The sequence below is a fragment of the Myxine glutinosa genome, chromosome 5 (assembly GCF_964187855.1).
Source record: "Myxine glutinosa chromosome 5, kmMyxGlut1.1, whole genome shotgun sequence".
Lineage (NCBI taxonomy): Eukaryota > Metazoa > Chordata > Myxini > Myxiniformes > Myxinidae > Myxine > Myxine glutinosa.
In genome coordinates, this window is record NC_136265.1 from 138,165,610 (window position 1) to 138,189,196 (window position 23,587).

The 23,587-nt window shown below is 43.5% G+C and overlaps 1 protein-coding gene across 3 annotated transcripts in view; it reads left to right on the forward strand.

Annotated features, from left to right (window-relative positions):
• Positions 1 to 1,383: 1,383 nt before the first annotated feature.
• The window catches only part of LOC137426997 (sialic acid-binding Ig-like lectin 15), a 369,687-nt gene continuing 347,483 nt past the window's right edge, over positions 1,384 to 23,587 (forward strand). The window contains exons 1-5 of one of the 3 annotated variants that reach the window (XM_068116084.2): positions 1,384 to 1,613; positions 11,394 to 11,645; positions 14,349 to 14,780; positions 16,081 to 16,482; positions 19,700 to 19,722. In XM_068116084.2, coding sequence (XP_067972185.2) covers positions 11,534 to 11,645; positions 14,349 to 14,780; positions 16,081 to 16,482; positions 19,700 to 19,722 — 969 coding nt within the window. In that variant the 5' untranslated portion in view covers positions 1,384 to 1,613; positions 11,394 to 11,533. The remainder of the gene's footprint in view (positions 1,614 to 11,393; positions 11,646 to 14,348; positions 14,781 to 16,080; positions 16,483 to 19,699; positions 19,723 to 23,587) is intronic. The other 2 variants (XM_078778796.1, XM_078778795.1) reach the window with 2 other exon arrangements.

A 23,587-nucleotide genomic window follows, 5' to 3' on the forward strand; every position in this document is an offset into this window, starting at 1 on the left:
AACTAGCCCAATGCCAAATTTGGTCACTGCATATTATCAGAGTAATAACTCTTCCTCCTTTGCTCTGAAAAAGGGGAAAACGCCCGATACACGTCAGCTTCCCATCACCATTAGCATACTTTGATCAATGTCTCGTTGATTTAATCCATTTGTCTACCTGTCTGCAGATGCAGAACCACACAATGGCTTTCAAAAATACTTGTTCTCCGTTTTACTTTGACTCTGTTTAAGTCTGGTTAAGTTAAAATAAACCACTGAGTTAAGTCTGTTTTGAGCCAGTTTTGTTTGAGGTGTGACTTTTATCAATGAGGAAGTTCAGGTTGGTCACCATTTGGTGCAAGTTTTTCTGTTATGCTGACACGAGATCAAATTGCACCCACTGTGACACTTTTATGGAACACCATACATTTTCCCCAAATTTTTTGAAATGATGTGTTGCTCTCAGGATATTCGGTTGATTCGTTCCTTTTCTGTTTCATCCCCGCTTTCCCCATTCCTCTTCTTGCTGTGTTTCATTCAGCTGTGCTGCTTGATCACTCCCCTCCCCCATCGAAGTGTCCTTCTCTACCTCCCATTGATCTCACTCTTACTTCTCCTATGCTGTTGGTGTTTCCCCCTTTCCACTGTATTCTAGCTCTTGCACAAGCCTTTATCATGTAAAGAAAAAATATCTCAAAGCTTTATAGAGTTACTGAGATTAGCTTAGGTCACATGATCAACCTAATTTGCATATTCCATAAAGTGTTAAATTCTGCAAGTTCAAAAGAAAGTGTACATTGATTATGATAAACAATAAAAAAATCCACTGATGTAGACAAGTAATTATAATTTTTTGATTTAGGTTGCCAGGCGGAGCATACGATGTTCAAATATACTAATGCCCAACCTTTGTCCAACCTTATGCTTTCACATCATGAAAATTGCCTGCTATGTTTCACTAATTATCCATACACAGTATGTGCCCTTACGCAACACGTCGCCGAAAAAGGGGGAAAAATGTGATATGGGGGACAAATGCGGAAGAAGAGAATGCGGGATTTGAATGTGATTGTTCTACGTGGAGAAGATAGGAAGGTTGGGCAGAAAAGAGGAAGGTGCAAGTTTGTTTGCAGGCAGAGGAAGAGAGAGCTACACATGTCCTCACTCACTTCCTATGGAAAAAACAATGCCAAGCACCTCATTCCGGGGACAGAAAATGCCACTGACATGGTCCCAAGATACCCGCATCGAACGGAGTTGGCCCGTACTAGCACGCCAAGCCCCGCTGACCCCACCAAGGCTGTAATGAACCCCCATTTTGATTTCCAATGAACTTTTCGTTTCTAGGCAAAAATTAAGCATAGTGCAACAGCCAATCAGAATGATGATTTCAGGCGTCTTGAAACAGTAACCAACGATCGGCGCAGCGCTCACTGCGCATTCCGTAACTTCTCTTTTCGGTTTTGCCTGTCGAAATATATTTACTTTCAAATGCCCAAGGGTCTAATTCGCTGGAGACTTGAACGAAAAAGCGGAAAAGTCTTCATTCAGTCACTAAATTCCAGCAAGAATGGTCAAAATTATGGCTTTCCATCGAACTGGGAAACAACGATGATGAGAAGACCTTGTGTGCGGTAAGTACCACTTTTGTTTGGGGTCAATTTGGGATATTTCTGCACAAGTAGGACATTATACATATTTTGAATTACTCTCTAACAAAAGGAAAAGTTATTTTTACGTTGACACCTTTTTGTAAGAATCGAATTTGTTAGTCTCATGTACCTTTTGGTTTTGCTCAAAAATTATTATCTAGTTTTACTATTACTATCAAGTTGCCCGTGTCCGCACGGGATTTTAAACAAGGTAGGGACGAAGGTGGAAAAAATGCAAATGGCGTCTTGAGTCATCAAACGGCAAGCTGTGAGCAATAATTCTCATTTATTGCCACATCTGATGCAATTCAAATCCTCTAATGGCGGCGAAGTGCTCCATTTGAAACTGTTCGATAAATGTAGCTTTCTGATGCCTCGTGTCCGTCCATAATAACAAATTGTATTGGTGTCAAAGCCAGTGACCAATTGTACATTAGTAGTAGGGTTCTGGTTCAAATATTATAGATGTGTAACATCATATTTGGATTTTGCCTTTTGGAGAGGAGTCTTCTTCCCAGCCAGAATGCAAAGTCTTCAGCAAGCGCATATATCTCTGACTACACAACTACCAGAGATGCCTCTTTGCGGTGTTTGTACCCCTCAACACGAGTTGGGGGCCAAATCTTCCCCATTCTTCCCTGTTGTGCAGATTCGTCAGGGCAGCGCAGTCATGGTCAGAGTGCTTTCTCTTTCTCTTTCTCTTTCTCTTTCTCTTTCTCTTTCTCTTTCTCTTTCTCTCTCTCTCTCTCTCTCTCTCTCTCTCTCTCTCTCTCTCACTCTCTCTCTCTCTGTCTTGGCCTTGACTTTGTGAAGGCAGATTACACCATCCTGGATGTCGGGGATATCTGGCTCGCTACTGGGAGATTGTTCGGCCATCTCCGTGCCATGGGCTTGTTCGAGAGAACTGTCCGGGGCTATACAACAACAACAACAACAATAACAACAACAACTCTGACCACATTACCATTGCTGACTAAGATGAATTGTGTAGATACCTTTTGACAGTTAGATTCCTCTTCTTGTAAGGAGTACACCTTCAACTAACACTACAGTCATAAGCACATTCATTGAGTTATCCTTACTCCTTTATTAAATAATTAGCCTCGAGACGAGCTGTGTGAGTTTTGTTTAAATTTAAGGAGACAATTTAATTTTCTATACAAACAGCAAACCTGTGTGGCTTCACACCAGAGGTGTCATGGTGTTCAGTTACCAAGTTCTTTGGAGCGCGCTCTTCAAGTGGCTTAAGCAGTCAAGCAAGCACTCCATTCGAAACTGTTGATAAGGAGCAGCTGGCTTGGAAAGCTGCTGGATAACTGAATACATCTCATTATAAAAAGATTTTATGAAAAAATGGCTGAATCAGTGTTGTAAAATAGTGCTTCAAAACAGTTGAGAATGCACCAGAAAACACATTGGGGCCTGTCACAGGGCCTTGATCCCCACCTGTTATGACTTGTACTTAAAGGCAAGTGTCCAACCTAGGCAACCTCCAGCTATTTGGTGGATCTTCATTTACAATGAACAAACTTGGGACCTATGCATGGAAGGTCTTTATCGGGTGGTCCCGCACTCCACGCATAGGGGGGAGACTTTCTCGTGGTTAGGTTATCATCCTTCAACCCTGCAGACTCGGTCATTTGAAGCCCATTTGAAAAGAAAGATTGTGAATGAGAGAAAAAGAAAAGGAAATAAAGTTTGGGAAGAGGGAAATTGTGGTAAAATGGATATATGGGACACAAACGAAGTAGTCAGGTTCACTATGTCAATAAATTATGTTTCGTTCAAAATCATGGTAGATTAGCAAACCTATACATTTTTGGAAAGGTTATAGCATAAGGAAACTAAAAATCAATGTTTACATTTGGAGAGATACCTGTATGGCGGCCATTTTGGATTTTCAAAATGGCCACTGTAAAATACATATTTTGTTCTATTTCTGCCTCTAATTACCCTAAAAACTTTTTAAAATATACTAAACCTATATTTTCAGGGAAAAGGAATCCAATGAAAGTATCAAATTAGTGCTATGGGGAATGGTAAGACACGAATCAAAGGTTTTGAATTGCAAAATACTGTCTTTATATTCGCGATAAGTTGCATAATCAAATACATGTTATCATTTTGTACAGGCAGTTAATAACATCAAAATGTGTCACAATAATTCATATCACCAAACATACACAGGCAGTCAGCAAAATCATATATACACATGCAGTCATTATAACTTCACATCTACACAGGCAGTCGATGACAAAATATACACAGGCGGTCAATGGCATCAAACATACACGATTACAGAATATGCCATTTAGAGTTCGTCATCACTTTCCTGTGTGTCGTATCCGACAATATAGTCCGCATCGTTTTCACAGTCCGTTCCACACAAGCAAAGGTCGGTCAAATTGATTGGCAAATCAAATTGGTCGAATGGTCGATCGAATCGAATTCGATGAATCGAATCGAATCGAATCGATCGAATTGGTCGAATGGTCGAATGGTCGATCGAAGCGATTGGTCGAATGGTCCTCTTTGTCGAATGGAATTGGTCGAATGGTCGAATTGGTCGAATGGAATTGGTCGATTGGTCGAATTGGTCGAATTGGTCGAATCGAATTGGTCGGAATTGGCAAATGTAAACATTGATTTTCAGATTTTCCATGTAATAACGTTTCCAAAAATGTATAGGTTTGCTAATCTACCATGATTTTGAACGAAAAAACATAGTGAACCTGACTAAAGGGGACATGGAGGGCTGGAAAACATATATGGAAACAAAACAAGGGATTCTGACGTTCTGTCTGATAGGAGGAACAGAAAGCTATGGAATTGGTTCCCCCTGCCCCTCCCCACATGTATAACCAATGTTGTCCGCAGATGCTCAGAGTGCACCTGAGAGCACCTAAAATCCCAAAGCTTCTGAGCCCCTTCAGTGGACCCAGACCCCATGCCTTGATGGCTTAGTGCTCGCAGCATCTAGATGGGTATGCACCCTGTTCCCTTCATTTCTAGACCCCATTTTCAAAAAATCCTGGATCTGCCCCTTGAGTAGGAGTGCCAGTAATTTTTGTTTTTCTGCAATTAATCCGCGGACAGGTAGGGGAGAGCGGGGCATCTTGAACAGGCTTTTCAACATTTGGCTCTGCACCTGCAATGCTAAAGAAATCAAACTTCCATTGTGGACCAAAAATATGTTTTGACTTTATGCTCAATTCTGCCAGAGGAAACATTAGTAAAGGATTTTCCATCACGGCCAACTTTGAGGTTAAAAATAAAATCGGAAGTGGTTGAAGGTGCCCCGTGTGCGGGCACCTTGAACCTTGCGATGGGGTTTGAAGGTGCCCCGTGTGCTGGGCACCTTGAACCTTGCGAGGGGGTAGGTTGAACGATGTCCTGGGATCATCAGTGAAGTAAAAAAAAGACAATAACTTAAGGTAATTACAACCTTTTAATGAACTCTGAACAGTCTAATATATTGAAATGTAACATTTTTTGACTCCAAACCGATTACTGTCCACTGTCATGTCATGGTATATCACTCCCTGTCATGGTGTATCACTCCTTGTCATGGTGTATCACTCCATGTCATGGTATATCACTCCCTGTCATGCCGTCATGGTGTATCACTCCATGTCATGGTGTATCATTCCCGGTCATGGTGTATCACTCCGTGTCATGGTGTATCACTCCCTGTCATGGTGTATCACCCCATGTCATGGTGTATCATTCCCTGTCATGGTGTATCACTCCATGTCATGGTGTATCACTCCATGTCATGGTGTATCATTCCCTGTCATGGTGTTTCACTCCATGTCATGGTGTATCATTCCCTGTCATGGTGTATCACTCCATGTCATGGTGTGTCACTCCCTGCCATGGTGTTTCACTCCTTGTCATGGTGTTTCACTCCATGTCAAGGTGTTTCACTCCATGTCATAGTGTTTCACTCCATGTCATGGTGTATCAATCCCTGTCATGGTGTATCACTCCGTGTCATGGTGTATCACTCCCTGTCATGGTGTTTCACTCCCTGTCATGGTGTATCACTCCATGTCATGGTGTATCACTCCCTGCCATGGTGTTTCACTCCATGTCATGGTGTTTCACTCCATGTCATGGTGTATCAGTCCCTGTCATGGTGTATCACTCCCTGACATGGTGTATCACTCCGTGTCATGGTGTATCACTCCGTGTCATGGTGTATCACTCCGTGTCATGGTGTATCACTCCATGTCATGGTGTATCACTCCCTGTCATGGTGCATCACTCCCTGTCATGGTGTTTCACTCCCTGTCATGGTGTATCACTCCCTGTCATGGTGTATCACTCCCTGTCATGGTGTATCATTCCCTGCCATGGTGTTTCACTCCATGTCATGGTGTTTCACTCCATGTCATGGTGTATCACTCCATGTCATGGTGTATCACTCCATGTCATGGTGTATCACTCCCTGTCATGTTGTATCACTCACTCCCTGTCATGGTGTATCACTCGCTGTCATGGTGTTTCACTCCGTCATGGTGTATCACTCCATGTCATGGTGTTTCACTTCATGTCATGGTGTATCAGTCCCTGTCATGGTGTATCACTCCGTGTCATGGTGTTTCACTCCATGTCATGGTGTATCAGTCCCTGTCATGGTGTATCACTCCATGTCATGGTGTATCACTCCATGTCATGGTGTATCAGTCCCTGTCATGGTGTATCACTCCGTGTCATGGTGTTTCACTCCATGTCATGGTGTATCAGTCCCTGTCATGGTGTATCAGTCCCTGTCATGGTGTATCACTCCGTGTCATGGTGTATCACTCCATGTCATGGTGTATCACTCCCTGCCATGGTGTTTCACTCCATGTCATGGTGTTTCACTCCGTGTCATGATGTATCAGTCCCTGTCATGGTGTATCACTCCGTGTCATGGTGTATCACTCCCTGTCATGGTGTATCACTCCGTGTCATGGTGTATCACTCCCTGTCATGGTGTATCACTCCGTGTCATGGTGTATCACTCTATGTCATGGTGTATCACTCCCTGTCATGGTGTATCACTCCCTGTCATGGTGTTTCACTCCCTGTCATGGTGTAGCACTCCATGTCATGGTGTATCACTCCCTGCCATGCTGTTTCACTCCATGTCATGGTGTATCACTCCATGTCATGGTGTATCACTCCCTGTCATGGTGTATTGCTCCCTGTCATGGTGTATCACTCCCTGTCATGGTGTATCATTCCCTGCCATGGTGTTTCACTCCCTGTCATGGTGTATCACTCCCTGTCATGGTGTATCACTCCGTGTTATGGTGTATCACTCCATGTCATGGTGTATCACTCCCTGCCATGGTGTTTCACTCCATGTCATGGTGTTTCACTCCATGTCATGGTGTTTCACTCCGTGTCATGATGTATCAGTCCCTGTCATGGTGTATCCCTCCCTGTCATGGTGTATCACTCCCTGCCATGGTGTTTCACTCCCTGCCATGGTGTTTCACTCCATGTCATGGTGTATCGCTCCCTGCCATGGTGTTTCACTCCATGTCATGGTGTTTCACTCCGTGTCATGGTGTTTCACTCCATGTCATGGTGTATCAGTCCCTGTCATGGTGTATCAGTCCCTGTCATGGTGTATCACTCCGTGTTATGGTGTATCACTCCCTGTCATGGTGTATCACTCCCTGTCATGGTGTATCACTCCGTGTTATGGTGTATCACTCCATGTCATGGTGTTTCACTCCATGTCATGGTGTTTCACTCCATGTGTTGATGTATCAGTCCCTGTCATGGTGTATCACTCCCTGCCATGGTGTTTCACTCCATGTCATGGTGTTTCACTCCATGTCATGGTGTTTCACTCCGTGTCATGATGTATCAGTCCCTGTCATGGTGTATCACTCCGTGTCATGGTGTATCACTCCGTGTCATGGTGTATCACTCCCTGTCATGGTGTATCACTCCGTGTCATGGTGTATCACTCTATGTCATGGTGTATCACTCCCTGTCATGGTGTATCACTCCCTGTCATGGTGTATCACTCCCTGTCATGGTGTAGCTCTCCATGTCATGGTGTAGCTCTCCATGTCATGGTGTATCACTCCCTGTCATGGTGCATCACTCCCTGTCATGGTGTTTCACTCCCTGTCATGGTGTATCACTCCCTGTCATGTTGTATCACTCCCTGTCATGGTGTATCACGCCCTGTCATGGTGTATCATTCCCTGCCATGGTGTTTCACTCCATGTCATGGTGTTTCACTCCATGTCATGGTGTATCACTCCATGTCATGGTGTATCACTCCATGTCATGGTGTATCACTCCCTGTCATGGTGTATCACTCCCTGTCATGGTGTATCACTCCCTGTCATGGTGTAGCTCTCCATGTCATGGTGTAGCTCTCCATGTCATGGTGTATCACTCCGTGTCATGGTGCATCACTCCCTGTCATGGTGTTTCACTCCCTGTCATGGTGTATCACTCCCTGTCATGGTGTATCACTCCCTGTCATGGTGTATCATTCCCTGCCATGGTGTTTCACTCCATGTCATGGTGTTTCACTCCATGTCATGGTGTATCACTCCATGTCATGGTGTATCACTCCGTGTCATGGTGTATCACTCCCTGTCATGGTGTATCACTCCGTGTCATGGTGTATCACTCTATGTCATGGTGTATCACTCCCTGTCATGGTGTATCGCTCCCTGTCATGGTGTATCACTCCCTGTCATGGTGTATCACTCCGTGTCATGGTGTATCACTCTATGTCATGGTGTATCACTCCCTGTCATGGTGTATCACTCCCTGTCATGGTGTTTCACTCCCTGTCATGGTGTAGCACTCCATGTCATGGTGTATCACTCCCTGCCATGCTGTTTCACTCCATGTCATGGTGTATCACTCCCTGTCATGGTGTATCATTCCCTGCCATGGTGTTTCACTCCCTGTCATGGTGCATCACTCCCTGTCATGGTGTATCACTCCGTGTTATGGTGTATCACTCCATGTCATGGTGTATCACTCCCTGCCATGGTGTTTCACTCCATGTCATGGTGTTTCACTCCATGTCATGGTGTTTCACTCCGTGTCATGATGTATCAGTCCCTGTCATGGTGTATCCCTCCCTGTCATGGTGTATCACTCCCTGCCATAGTGTTTCACTCCCTGCCATGGTGTTTCACTCCATGTCGTGGTGTTTCACTCCATGTCATGGTGTATCGCTCCCTGCCATGGTGTTTCACTCCATGTCATGGTGTTTCACTCCGTGTCATGGTGTTTCACTCCGTGTCATGATGTATCAGTCCCTGTCATGGTGTATCACTCCGTGTCATGGTGTTTCACTCCATGTCATGGTGTATCAGTCCCTGTCATGGTGTATCAGTCCCTGTCATGGTGTATCACTCCGTGTTATGGTGTATCACTCCCTGTCATGGTGTATCACTCCCTGTCATGGTGTATCACTCCGTGTTATGGTGTATCACTCCATGTCATGGTGTATCACTCCCTGCCATGGTGTTTCACTCCATGTCATGGTGTTTCACTCCATGTCATGGTGTTTCACTCCATGTCATGGTGTTTCACTCCATGTCATGGTGTTTCACTCCGTGTCATGATGTATCAGTCCCTGTCATGGTGTATCACTCCGTGTCATGGTGTATCACTCCATGTCATGGTGTATCGCTCCCTGCCATGGTGTTTCACTCCATGTCATGGTGTTTCACTCCATGTCATGGTGTTTCACTCCATGTGTTGATGTATCAGTCCCTGTCATGGTGTATCACTCCCTGCCATGGTGTTTCACTCCATGTCATGGTGTTTCACTCCATGTCATGGTGTTTCACTCCGTGTCATGATGTATCAGTCCCTGTCATGGTGTATCACTCCGTGTCATGGTGTATCACTCCGTGTCATGGTGTATCACTCCCTGTCATGGTGTATCACTCCCTGTCATGGTGTATCACTCCCTGTCATGGTGTATCACTCCCTGTCATGGTGTATCACTCCCTGTCATGGTGTAGCTCTCCATGTCATGGTGTAGCTCTCCATGTCATGGTGTAGCTCTCCATGTCATGGTGTATCACTCCCTGCCATGCTGTTTCACTCCCTGTCATGGTGTATCATTCCATGTCATGGTGTATCATTCCATGTCATGGTGTATTACTCCCTGTCATGGTGTATTACTCCCTGTCATGGTGTATCACTCACTCCCTGTCATGGTGTATCACTCCCTGTCATGGTGTATCACTCACTCCCTGTCATGGTGTATCACTCCCTGTCATGGTGTATCACTCCATGTCATGGTGTATCACTCCCTGTCATGGTGTATCGCTCCCTGTCATGGTGTATCACTCCCTGTCATGGTGTATCATTCCCTGCCATGGTGTTTCACTCCATGTCATGGTGTTTCACTCCATGTCATGGTGTTTCACTCCATGTCATGGTGTATCACTCCCTGTCATGGTGTATCACTCCCTGTCATGGTGTATCACTCCCTGTCATGGTGTATCACTCCCTGTCATGGTGTATCACTCCCTGTCATGGTGTATCACTCCCTGTCATGGTGTATCACTCCCTGTCATGGTGTATCACTCCCTGTCATGGTGTATCACTCCCTGTCATGGTGTATCACTCCCTGTCATGGTGTATCATTGCCTGCCATGGTGTTTCACTCCCTGTCATGGTGTATCACTCCCTGTCATGGTGTATCACTCCCTGCCATGGTGTATCACTCCCTGTCATGGTGTATCACTCCCTGTCATGGTGTATCACTCCCTGTCATGGTGTATCACTCCCTGTCATGGTGTATCACTCCCTGTCATGGTGTATCACTCCCTGTCATGGTGTATCACTCCCTGTCATGGTGTATCACTCACTCCCTGTCATGGTGTATCACTGCCTGTCATGGTGTATCACTCACTCCCTGTCATGGTGTATCACCCCCTGTCATGGTGTATCACTCACTCCCTGTCATGGTGTATCACTCCCTGTCATGGTGTATCAAGATGGCATTGCAAGAGGAGCAAAGGTTGTCACCATCCAAACCCTCTTTAAAACACAAGACCAACCTCTGATTATTTGCTTATTGACAGTTATACTCTTGAAGATCTACATTTAATTACACCATGGATGTCACCCTCTTCGTACCACCTGTAGTGAGGGGTTGTGGAAGGCATACGACAATGCCACGCCTCACAATCCTGGACTTGTCTTTAGTCGTTGGTTTAGTAAAGCGTACAGTGTTTTTTGTCCACTCTGTCCAATTCTACAGCGCATGAAGTTTCTTCCTCCCTCTGCTGATATCTCAGTTGTTTGACCGAGATAATTTGAATTTACAGGTGTCAGTTTCACAATGACAAAGTCACCAATTTCTGGTTCTTTCGTTTCTCGCTTTCCTAATATTCCAAGGGATCATCTCCAAACTCATCTTCGTCACCCTCACTCGAGTCTTCTTGGTAAGAAATTCTGCCATCATCATCTGAACTCTCGTGGACAACTATACTTTCTTCCTTGATCGTGAACTATTCTGTTTTTAGTTCTCCTCTGCCATTTTGTTTCTCAGGGGTTCTCTTGCATTTTCTCTTACATTCTCTTAAGTTCCAAAATAATACTTTTACAGGAGCATGTTATTTTTAACCTTAAAAGGTCAAATCCCCCATTTAAAAACAGACATTGAAGCATTTGTTTGTGTTTGGAATTGTACTGAGGGAGTTGAGGTCGGTGGTTCAAGTTTTCCCTATGTTCAAGGTGCCCCGCTCTGTGCTCTCTATCATTCAGGATCCGCCCACCTGTGGGAGGAGATTGTTAAATGTTCTGATTGGATGGGAAGTGAATTACCCACAAGTGCTTTTGGTGTTATCTGGAGTGTTTGATGTCGGGATTTGCAACACGTTGCTGGGTTCATAATCTCTGACCTCATGTATCAATCTCATATCAGCACCAACTCGAGGATCTTCTTCTCCCTTCAAACAATGATCTTTCTCATTTATTCAGCTCTGCTGATGATGATCTTGGGGGCTGTCCGAACAGGTAAGTCATTTGTTAAATTTCCCACTTTCCTCCACGACCTCCCTCCTCCCCTCCCCGGCTCCCTCTCCACCCCTCCCGTGCACAAACGTTCATTTTGATTTTCATGGCACAAGTGAGTGATTTATTGAGATACCAGCGTAGATCGGCTCGCAACACTCGCCTCACCACACATCGCCGCAGAGGCACAGGCTTGTTTTAAATGAGGATTATGACCTGACTGTAAGCGAGCTGCTGTGTTGTCATGATTTCCACCAATCATAATACAAACATTTTCTTTGTACAAATTTATTTGTGATATATTTGTAATCTATGAACGTCCAAGTGGTGTAAAGCTGTAATCTGTCTAATCGGTCTGAAGGTAAAAGTAAAGGTCAAGGGTCCATGGTCAAGGGTCTCAAGGTAAAGGCACTGGCGAATCCAGGGGGTGTGCAGCCCCCACTTCGGATTTTTGATAATAAATTATAAGCTATGAATATCCCGGAACGACCCTCGTGTCCAGATTATTTTGAATAAGGAACGTTCCAGGCAGCTTACCAACGCTCAGAGGTTTCTAATCAATTTTGCTTTATTATAAAACACTCCAAGTGCGACGGGAAAAAACCATGCTTTCGTCACGGGAATTTTTCCGGATTGTTTGTAGTTAATTAGCTGAATTAACTTAGGAGATCACAACAATCATTTCGGAAGAACTACACAAATCAGAAATTCCAGATGAGAAAGCTCCAGTAGAACTCCACAAAAACATCACACATACACACACACACACACACACACACACACACACACACACACACACACACCCATACACACTCACACATACACACTCACACACACACACACACACACATACACACTCACATACACACACACACATACATACACACACACACACACACAAAAACACACACACATACACACACACATACACACACACACACACACACACACACACACACACACACACACACACACACACCCATACACACTCACACATACACACTCACACATACACACACTCACACACACACACACATACACACTCACATACACACACATACATACACACACACACACACATACATACACACATACACACACACACACACACACACACATACACACTCACACATACACACACTCACACACACACATACACACTCACATACACACACACATACATACACACACACACACACAAAAAAAAACACACACACATACACACACACACACACACACACACACACACACACACACCCATACACACTCACACATACACACTCACACATACACACACTCACACACACACACACATACACACTCACATACACACACACATACACACTCACACACACACACACAAAAACACACACACATACACACACACACACAAAATTCATCAATTCATAGCACAAGGGACAGCTGGGCAAGTCGTTTCACAAGTTCGTCGATCTCGCCATTAGTCATCGCGAATCTGCTGAGCTGTTGGACCAGGAAAGAACGTAAGGAACTGCAGAAACTTCCAAGAACGCGCGAAATGCCGTTTCTGACGATCAATTTAAAAAAAAATCCTGGGGGAGGACCCCCAGGACCCCCATCAACTCCCCCCCTCCCCACCTCAGCACTATGGCTTCATGCGCCCCTCCCTCCTCAAATTCCTGGATCCGCCCCTGAAAGATCAAGGGTCCAAGGTGTCTAATCGGTCTGAAGGGTGCAAGAGGTCTAAATGGTGTTTAGGTCTAAGGGGTAGAAGGTACGTAAGGGGTGTAAAGGTTTAAACTTTAAAGGGTACAAAAAGTTCGAAAAGTGAAGGGATCTAAATGTGTCTAAAGTATTGAAAGGCTTTTAGTGGTAAAAGTGACATTAAGAGTCTTGGGGGGTCTTCAGGATATTGGGGTCTAAAGGGTCTTTAAGTGTCTTCCAGGCCTTCAGGGTCTTTTGTAACTTTTTGATCTTTTGGATCTTTTTTGGTCTTCGGGGTCTTTTGGGTATTTTGGATTTTCATTTTCTTTTGCGTCTTTATGGTCTTTAAGGGTCTTTTGGGTATTTTATATATTTAACGGTCTTCGAGGTATTTTAGGTCTATGTGGTATTTGGCTCTTTAAAGGTTCTCGGGGTCTTTCGGACCTGCAAGGCATTTTGGGTTTTCGAGGACTTTGGGGTATTTTGGGTCTTCATGGTCTTTTGAGTCTTCGAGGTATTTTGGGTCCTCTGGGTCTTGAAGAGTCTTTGAGGTCTTTTGGTAATTTAGGGTCTTTTAGGTCTTTGGGTTATTTGGATCCTCTGGGTCCTTTGAATCTTTAAGGGTCTTCATGGTCTTTGTGGTCTTTCGGGGTCTTTAGGGTCTTGGGGTACTTAAAGGGTCTTCAAAGGTCTAAGGGATTACAGTAGTCTAAAGGTACATTTTATATATTTTTTATAACATTTTTGTACGAGTCGGGATTCAAACCCAGGCTAGAAAGACAACAATGCATACAATGCATACCTATAGACTATCCTCCCACCTCACATGTCCTTTTGTCAAACATTAAACTCCGAAACTTATTTTTTGAATTTCGTTTTTTTTGAAAAACGTTTGCGAATTATTTGCCATTCATTCTCCTTAATTGTTTATACAATTATACATAATGTTTATATAGTTCATACATGTTGTACACAGTGTGTGTTTATGATTGTAACTGATATTGTTATTTACATTTCCTGCAGGACAGCAAATCCAGAACACGAATAATTGCACAATGAAAAACAAAAAAGGATTTACAATTGAACTTTGTGCACAACGGGAGGTGATCGGTATAAGGGGCGAGGAGGTGATTCTTCCCTGTCGGTTCCATCACAGTAAACAAAACACCTTCAAAGATTTATATTTGGTGTTGTACAAAAAGAAAAGCAGAAAAGGAAACAAAGCCCGAAATGTAATTATTTACAACAGTTCCTCAAACTCTACACGTGATGATTTTAAAGGGAGGATCGAACCTGTAGGGAACCCAGGTGAAGGTGATGGGTCGGTGAGGATCAGAAACCTGACGATGGAGGATCAGGGGTGGTATCGGTGTCGCTTTCAATGGACAGAATCAAATGGACGTAAAGGTGGATTTACAACCGGCAAAAAGAAATTAACAAATCTCCACATCGATGGTAAGTTCACAACGTTTAAACTCCCACACTCCCTTCAATCTCACTCCTCCCTCCAGGTCTTTAAAACAGCCGTTCACCACCATCTCTTATCTTCCCCCATCCAAAACCTTGATCTTTTGTACCCACGCTAATTTCACCGCAGATCCACTTTGTTTGAAATTCCAATTTCTTTCTTGGAAGTCATTGCAGTGTCCATATGTTTTATACCTCTCCCACCCCCCTTCCCATGCCTCCCCCCCCCCCAAAAGCCCTCCCTCTCCCACAGATCTCTCGATGTCCCTGCTCTCAAATATTGTGTTTGTTTCCTTCCGCCTCTCACCCCATCTTGTCTACCGCTCCCCATGTTATATGTTTTATGTGTTGGTTTGTCTTTCTGTGTGATTAATGTTAGCACTTTCACGAGCCTCGATGTTGTATACAAAAAAAAAAAAAAAAAACAACAAAAAACGTGTATTTCAGATTATAATTATAATGGGGATTATCGTTTTCTGTTGTAAGATAATGAATAACAACAACAAAATGTTGATAAGGATAACACGAATAACAATGGAGGCAAGACAATTGTCATGGGATTGCGGAGTACTAAATGTAACACCTTCATCTTATAAATCTTATAATAATAATAATAATAACAACAATAATAATAACAATAATAAAGGTTTATTTAACTTCCATCGTGGCCAAAGGTTGAATTGAGGTAAATGTTACAATTGATGAATTTAACAAGTAAAAATTAATAATGCAATAAAATGGCAATAAAATGTAAAATACTATAACGGCACTCAAGAGAGATCATACCTCCGCCAGGTGAACAGTTTACGTTTTGTATCTCAGAGTAGACCAGAAAATCACAAAACAGAATCACATTTAATCAAAATCAATGACAGGAATCACCATAGGTCTTTCATACCCTGATGTACCCCTCGTCTTTGGCCGTATCACTCAACGGTGAAGAATCACTTTAAAAATTCTACTAGCCGGATCCGGATCCGGATCTTCACCAAAATCGAATCATTTCGTCTTTGTCACACACACAACTTCTTCACCACCAAATTTTGTCCGAATTAATCCACAGCTTTTTGTGATATCTTCCCCATAGACAAATAGACAGACAAACGGACAGGGTGAAAATATAACCTCCGTCAACTGTGGAGGAAGTAATAATATAATCATGATATCATAAAGCAATTCAATTTGAAATAATATTACTTTCTTTGTCATATAGATTGTATGTCATGGTACATGTATGTGTCATGTACCACGGTAGATGGTGTTTAAACTTGACCACGTGATCCCACAGTGCGTCCGAAGATCCTGAACATCTCAAGAGCGTTTGTGAACTCCAGCAACTCCTGGAAACTGTTCTGTGAGGCTGAGGCCAAGCCAGAACCAAACATCACCTGGTGGAGCCCTCAAGGACTCAATCTGAATGCAAGCCAAGTGGGAGTTGATGAAATGTATCCAAAAAAACCACAACATTTCATGAGTGGTTTGATCATCACAAACAAACTGATTGAAGGGAAGTTCAAGTGCCTGGTACAGAACATGCATGGAGAGGATCACAAATATGTGACCTTCGAACAAAAATCACAAAAAGTCTCCTGGAGACTGGTTCTCTGGACAACTCTCCTCAGCATTGTTCTACTTCTTCTTCTTCTCACTGTTGGATTCTATATCTTCCAGAAGAAATACAAAAACCAAGGTGAAAGATCTGAATCCACATTTTTCTTTACAAATCTGAATGTTTCGAACTGGGCTTCATTAATATTGGAGTATTTTTAATTCTGTTATCTGTGCTATATCATAACATATCATATCCTACATATGATATGTGTATGTATCATACAAACATCGTATGTATCATATCTTACTACATCATATAATTGAAATGATATTACACTACTTTAGGTTCTGAAAGCAAGTCCAGCAAATACTTCATCCCTTCCTCCTCCTGAGACCCCTTTCCCTTTTCGCCACCACTCCCCCCTCCTCTCCTCCCCTACTTACCCAGACCCCTCCCTCACACTCCTCTCTCTACACAAAACGCTCTGTTAAATCAGCGTTAAGTTTGTGCTGATTTCATCAATAATCTCTCAACCTGTGATCATTATCTCCATTTGTGAAGGTTGGGAATTTGGAATCTGGAAAAGTATCCACATCCTCAAGGCTTCACGTGACCCTTTTCTGCATTCCTCCTCAACCCACCCTCACAATACTTCCCCTCAACACACCCTCTTAAACCTTCACCCACACCCCAAACTTCCCGCACACACCACACACTCAAACATTCCCATTCAACGCACACTTTCAATCCTTCTCCCACACCTCACACACTCCAACTTTCCAATGCATCCCACACACTCAAACCTTCCCCTGTAACTCACACACTCAAAGCTCCCACCTCACCTCATCCCTCCAAAGCCATGTCGGGGCATTGTCTGTCATACACACCTGAACCTTTCCTTCTCACACCTGAACTACTATCCATCTCCAAGGCCTTAATTCACAGCTCGATGGACTACTTTCTCTCTGGAATGGCTGCCATGCCTCACATTTCGCTCAGCTTGACGCTGTGGAATCCAATAACTTTAACATTATTGGAATCTCCCGCGATGCAACCGAGTCGATGGGTCTTTCAGTTGACCATCACAGAAACCTCGGTGGTCCTTGTCTTCCACTGCCTCCTTTCTGGTCTTGCACCACCTCTGTTCTTTCCGTGCTTTGCCTCCCCCCCCCCCCCCAGGGTTCTGCAGGGCACACATGGTCCACCATCAACTCCCTTCTGGTGAAACTACCTTAATCCAGGATCACTGCTCACCTCCATTCATTCGTCCCTCTTTTTTCCGCCTGTAGGACTAACTTCCATATCCTCTTGAGCCTCATTCTTCCCTCCAGGTCTTCAAGGCACCTGTTCACTACCATGTCAGATCGTCCCCAACCCCAAATCATGATCTTTTCGACCCTCATTAACTGCCATCCTTCCCAACCCCCCCCCCCATTCCCCCCAACAAACTCCACCCCATTCCCTCCTCCTTCGAAAATTCTAGTTTTTCCTCCTGAGATTTTCCTTCTGCATCCATCTTGTCTCCCTCATGCATCCTCTCCTGCCCCACATTCCTCTCCACACTCATCGTTTGTCTTCCTCCCTCTGTCTAGTTCTTCGGCTCTGCTGTTGGTGTTTCGCCCTCTCTCTCTCTCTCTCTATCTCCGCTGGTGTACCCCACACCTCCCACCCTCTTCCTGTCTCTACTGTTGGTGTTTGCACCTTCTGTCTGTGCTGTTTGTTACCTCCCCCCACCCCTTCCTTTCTCTTTTGTTAGCTCACCTGGAGCGTAGTCCGTCCGTCCGTCAGTCCGTAAACACTTGCAACTTCTTCTCCAAAACTGCTGATGGGATTGTGAGAAAACTTGGCTAAATTGTTGTTTGGCATGGTGCAACTCAAGTTTGTTCACGACATTAAAAGTCGGGGTCTAAGGAGGTCTACGGGAGGGGGGGGGGGTCAAGATAGGTCCAGGGTTGACCCCCCAAAATAGATATTTGCTTTCTTCACAGAAACTATACAAGCAAATTCGGTTAAACTTGACCACAACCTCCATCACCCGTGATGTACCAGTTTGTTCATGGTATAAAAAAAAATCGGGTCCTTAAGGGGTATACGGGGAGGGGGGCAGGTGATGCCCCCCCAAAATAGGTATTTGCTTTCTTCACAGAAACTAAACAAGTAATTTCGATAAAGCTTGACCACAACCTCCATCACCCGTGATGTACCAGTTTGTTCACGGTATTAGAATAATCGGTGTCTAAAGGGGTCTATGGGGGGCGGGAGGCATTGCCCCCCAAAATAGGTATTTTTTGTATGTTTGTCTAAAGTTTTATGATTATGTTAGTATGATTGTACATGCTTCATTGTCTTCGAGTAACCATTGAAATTCGTTTAAAATACCGTGATACTGTTTAAAATACCTTTAGTCGTTGTAGTATACTGCTTTATTCCACCAGGTGAGCGCCCACGGGTATTGCCCCTATATCCTTTTTTTCGTCCTATTGATCCCTGATTCATTCTGTGTCCTACTAGTACTAGGTCTTCCACGACCCTTGACTATGTACAAGATAATGCTTCTTTCATCAATAAAGCTATCACCTGTTTTTACACCTCATCTGTATGATTATGAAACTGTTGTAAACGTGTCTCTGATTAACTTTGTTGTAAAATAATCAAACAGAAATCAATGAAATAATTGAGTGAATGATGAGACCATTTCGAGTTGTGCCACCTGTGTTAAGTTGGACACCAACCATCAAAACCAACTTCAGTTTCCAAACCATAACTGTTTCACCTGTAACTCACGAACTAAAATAGGTAAATTTTCACAAATTGAGTTTTCTATTCCAGGGTGAAAGTGTCACTTACCTTCTTTGGTCTTCACATAATATTAGGGCTAATTATGGTGATTGTTGTTATCCCCATAACTCAGGAACATCCAGATTCGAGACTTTTTAAATTACATTTTTGAAGTTGAAGCCGAATTGAGATTATTGATTATTGATTTTATTGATTTCACGTCATTATTATCAATGAAACCTCGTTTATTTGAAGAAGCCCCTGACCCCCTCCCATGGTTTTCCCATCGAATATTGATCATCCACAGGAGGTTATTTGTGTGATCAAGTCTCATGCCTAGCTAGAAACACACTAGGTGAGCTTCCATTGCCTTCCGAGCAGTGTAATGTGGAATTTGTCTCGGACACACAATGGGATTCTTTTCAAAACGCATCATGAGATAGTTGAAGTCCACAAGTGAATGATGATAAGTAAGACTTTTATGTTGGGTAAATATAGATAAATATAGTTTGTCACAATTTGAATTTTAATCATTTATCTATTTTGAGTTGTGATTGACTGCGATGATTTATTTCAGGAACTTCACCCCAGCAGGATCCTGTAAGTACCATTCATTCCATAGTTACCGCACTGTATCAGTTATTCGTTCTCATTCCTTCACTCCCCATTATAGACGGGTCAATATACAACCAGAACAGCCGTACCCCAAAAAAATTGCAAATTTTAGTTTTATTGCATTTCCTTATATTTTAAGACTTACTTAGGAACATATCAAAAGTTGGACATAAATGGGCCATGGGAAAGAAAAATTTTTTGACATGATAAAAATGTCACAAAACCATGCACGATTCACTACGTCGAAAACGTCTTTGGTTTTTTATTTTTGTTTCTTTTTGTTTATATAAATTAATTTGTTCCACTGAGACCAGCTGCAAAGGCAACATTTTATAACACTTGTTTCGTGTCTTTAACAATGTTTACATCTGCTACCTGACACATGTCTTTAACAATATGACCTCCCAGCATGTAGGCTAATGACCTAATTCCTCACTGGTAGTTGTGCAGCTTGACTGAGTAACAACTCCACATGAATGAGTTAATTACACCTAATTAGGACTCAATTGGACAACGTTGTATGGTAAACATTGGAGATACAATACAATACAACCAAGGAGATACAGTACAATACAACCAAGGCCAAGGCAGTAGCAAAAAGACAGGTAGGCCTATGCATACAATTGCCCCATATATTCTACATGTATTTTGTACTCCTACAACTGTAGTGTATGATGGTATTTATTTTCCAGGTTCTAGAGTTGTGGGGATGCATATTTATTTAATAGGAATGGGACCAGTTGATTGGGGGAAGGGGGGGGGGGGGGGGTTCTATCAGTATGTTTTTCTTCTGGACTATACATATCTTTTCCTGGTGCACCTTGTGACTAAGCAACAGAGCCCTTGTATATAATTCATTTCAGATGCAGAAAGCAATGGGATGACCACTATGCAGATTATTCCATAGTATGTTTCCTCCTAATATATATCTTACATAAATATCTCAGTTTCAGGGGCGGAGAATGCTCTGATGGCATTCAATGTATATGGCCAATGTAAATTGACTGCATGCTTCTAAAAGATCTCATTTTTGTATTTTCAGAGATAGAAAATGAACTCTTTATATGGTAAAGAGACCTGCCCTTTATGCCAAAGGGGATTGGACTGTGAGGAAACAGTATCAGTTCGTGAGAAAGGAGCAGAAGGCATCAACCGTGCAAGTGCCGAAAGGGGTGTTGACATCAGAATTCTAGCTGGTACCAGTGTTCACAAATCATGCCGAGTGAATCACATAAACAAAAAGGACATTGCTTTAACCAAGAAGGATCATGCGGAATCAGGTCCATCAGTCAAGAGGAGTGCTCGCATTTCCCTGGGACCATTAGACAGTAAAACACATTGCCTTTTCTGCGGCACTGAAGTTAAGGAAGAGGGCCCAAAGCGAGGCCATGCAGAAACAGCCAGTTTTGGCTACGTGAAGACTGACGCATTTGTTAAAACTATATCAGTTCATTGCAAAACAAGGAGCGATGAATGGGCCCTTGCTGTTCAAGGCCGCATTGAATATTTTGAGGGTGATCTCCATGCAGCTGACTGTGTGTACCACAAGTCCTGCAACATTAATTTCCGCACAATGCGAGACATTCCACAACGGTTCAAGCCGACTGAGTCAAACAAGAGACGAAAAATGGGAAGGCCTAAGGACAGTGACCAGAATGAGGCTTTCGATAAGGTGTGCTCTTTTCTTGAAGACAATGATGAGGAACAGTTAACAATTACAGACCTCGTGGCTAGAATGGAACAATACCTGGGCGATAGTGAATCCAATGCATATGGGAACCAATACATGAAGGAACAGCTTAAAAAACGATATGGTGAATCTATATTCATGGCAGAGGGTAGAGGCTTAAAAGACATTGTGACATTCAGAGAAAAAATGTCCCAGATCCTCCGTGACCACTACAATGCACCACGAGAAGATGATGAAGAAGCACAAAAACGTGCAATTCTTCAGACTGCTGCAAAACTAATAAAAAGTGACATAAAAACAACAGTTGCACCACATGGGGATACATACCCAACTACTGCAGACCTAAGCCTTACTGCTGCATTGGGGTATGTCCCAACTAGCCTGCGATTCTTGCTGCAGCATCTTTTGGTCGGGAAAGATACATCTAGGGAGGTTGCTGGTATTGGACAAGCAGTCATCCAAGCAGTGCGTCCAAGGGCTGTAATTGCACCATTGCAGCTTGGTCTTGCAGTGCAAATGCATCACTTGTATAGGTCTCGTTTCTTGATAGATAGTCTATCAACCTTTAGCTTTTCCTCATCTTACTCCGAAGTGCAACGGTTTGAAGTAAATGCAGCCTCTTCTCTTGCTCCGGATGTGTTTGGAGGTGACACCGACATTCTTGATACATCCTTGTTATTTGCTGGAGACAATGTGGACCACAACATCATAACGTTGGATGGAAAGGGTACCTTTCATGGGATGGGCATGATAGCAGCTATTACACCAGGGCGTCAATCTAGCCACATCATATCTAGAAAGAAAATGTCTGACAGGAAGCTCGTCGAACTGACGAAGATCAATATAATAGATTACCGCTATGCAGAGCACGTCAACCGCAACCTCAAATTTCAGCCCCTCCCTTTGTTATCAATTTGTGATCGCCCAATTGACATATTATGGGAGATGTCATTTTGCTTCGAAAAGAGTGCACCAAATTGGCAAGGCATGATGCACTTTCTGCATGAGGAGTGTGATCACCCAGGGAAAGCCTCAATACAGTTTCTCCCAATGATTGATATGAACCCAGGTGACAAAACCTGCATCTTGTCAACTCTTGATTACCTGAGCAAACTTGCATCAAAACACAACATGCCAGCAATCATCACATTTGACCAACCGCTGTTTTGGAAGGCCTCTGAGATAGTGAATGCTCTTCCTGCTGATAACCCAATCCATAATGCAGTGCTACTGCTTGGGAGCTTCCACACATTAATGAATTTGTTGGGTGCCATTGGAAGTTTGATGGATGGAAGTGGACTGAAAGAGATCCTGGAAACAGTGTATGGTCAAAATGCTGTTGTGCACATGCTGAGTGGGAAGGCGGTGCAACGTGCTTTTCGTGGCCATTTGCTTGTGGATCAGTGTCTTACACGTCAGGTTGTTGGCAAGATTGTGGAAGTTGACCCTGGGTTTCAAGAACAAGTGGCAGAACTGGAGCGACTGTACATTTCCCTGGAGACTGTCGAAAGTGACACTATAGAGTCTGTGTTGCAATCAGAGTGCATTCATTTCATTGACAATAGATTGAATCAGGAAAGGAATAAACTTGCAAAGGACTCGAAAACCAGTGCACTTTGGATCAACTACCAGCGTATGTTGGGAATTGCAAGGGCACTTGTGGCAGCTGATTGGACGGGGTCCTGGGAGATGCATCTCCAAGCCATATCAGCTTGCTTGCCGATATTTGCAGCTGCTGGCCATCCCAATTACCTGAAGTCAGCTCGACTCTATCTCGAGAAGATGCTTGCGTTAGAGGATGACAACCCTGAGGTTCATCAGTAGTTCCAATCTGGTTATCATGTAATCCGGCGCAGTGACCAATACTGGGCTGGCCTAGGCTCTGATCTTGTGATAGAACAGACATCAATGCGCTCACTGAAAAGCCAAGGGGGGCTGACTCGAGGAAGTGGGATGTCAGAGCACCAGAGAGCAGTTTGGACTCTGTCTTCAACCATATCGTCCTCCTACAACCTTGCTATGCAAGAACTGACCTCGAGTAGCTACTCAACAAGTGAACAACATAAGGAGTTGACAACATCCAGGGTGAGTCGAGATGAAGCTGATCGTGGCAAAGTTGCCGAAAAACTGGACAGCTTCACACCATTTTCTGCTGACAAG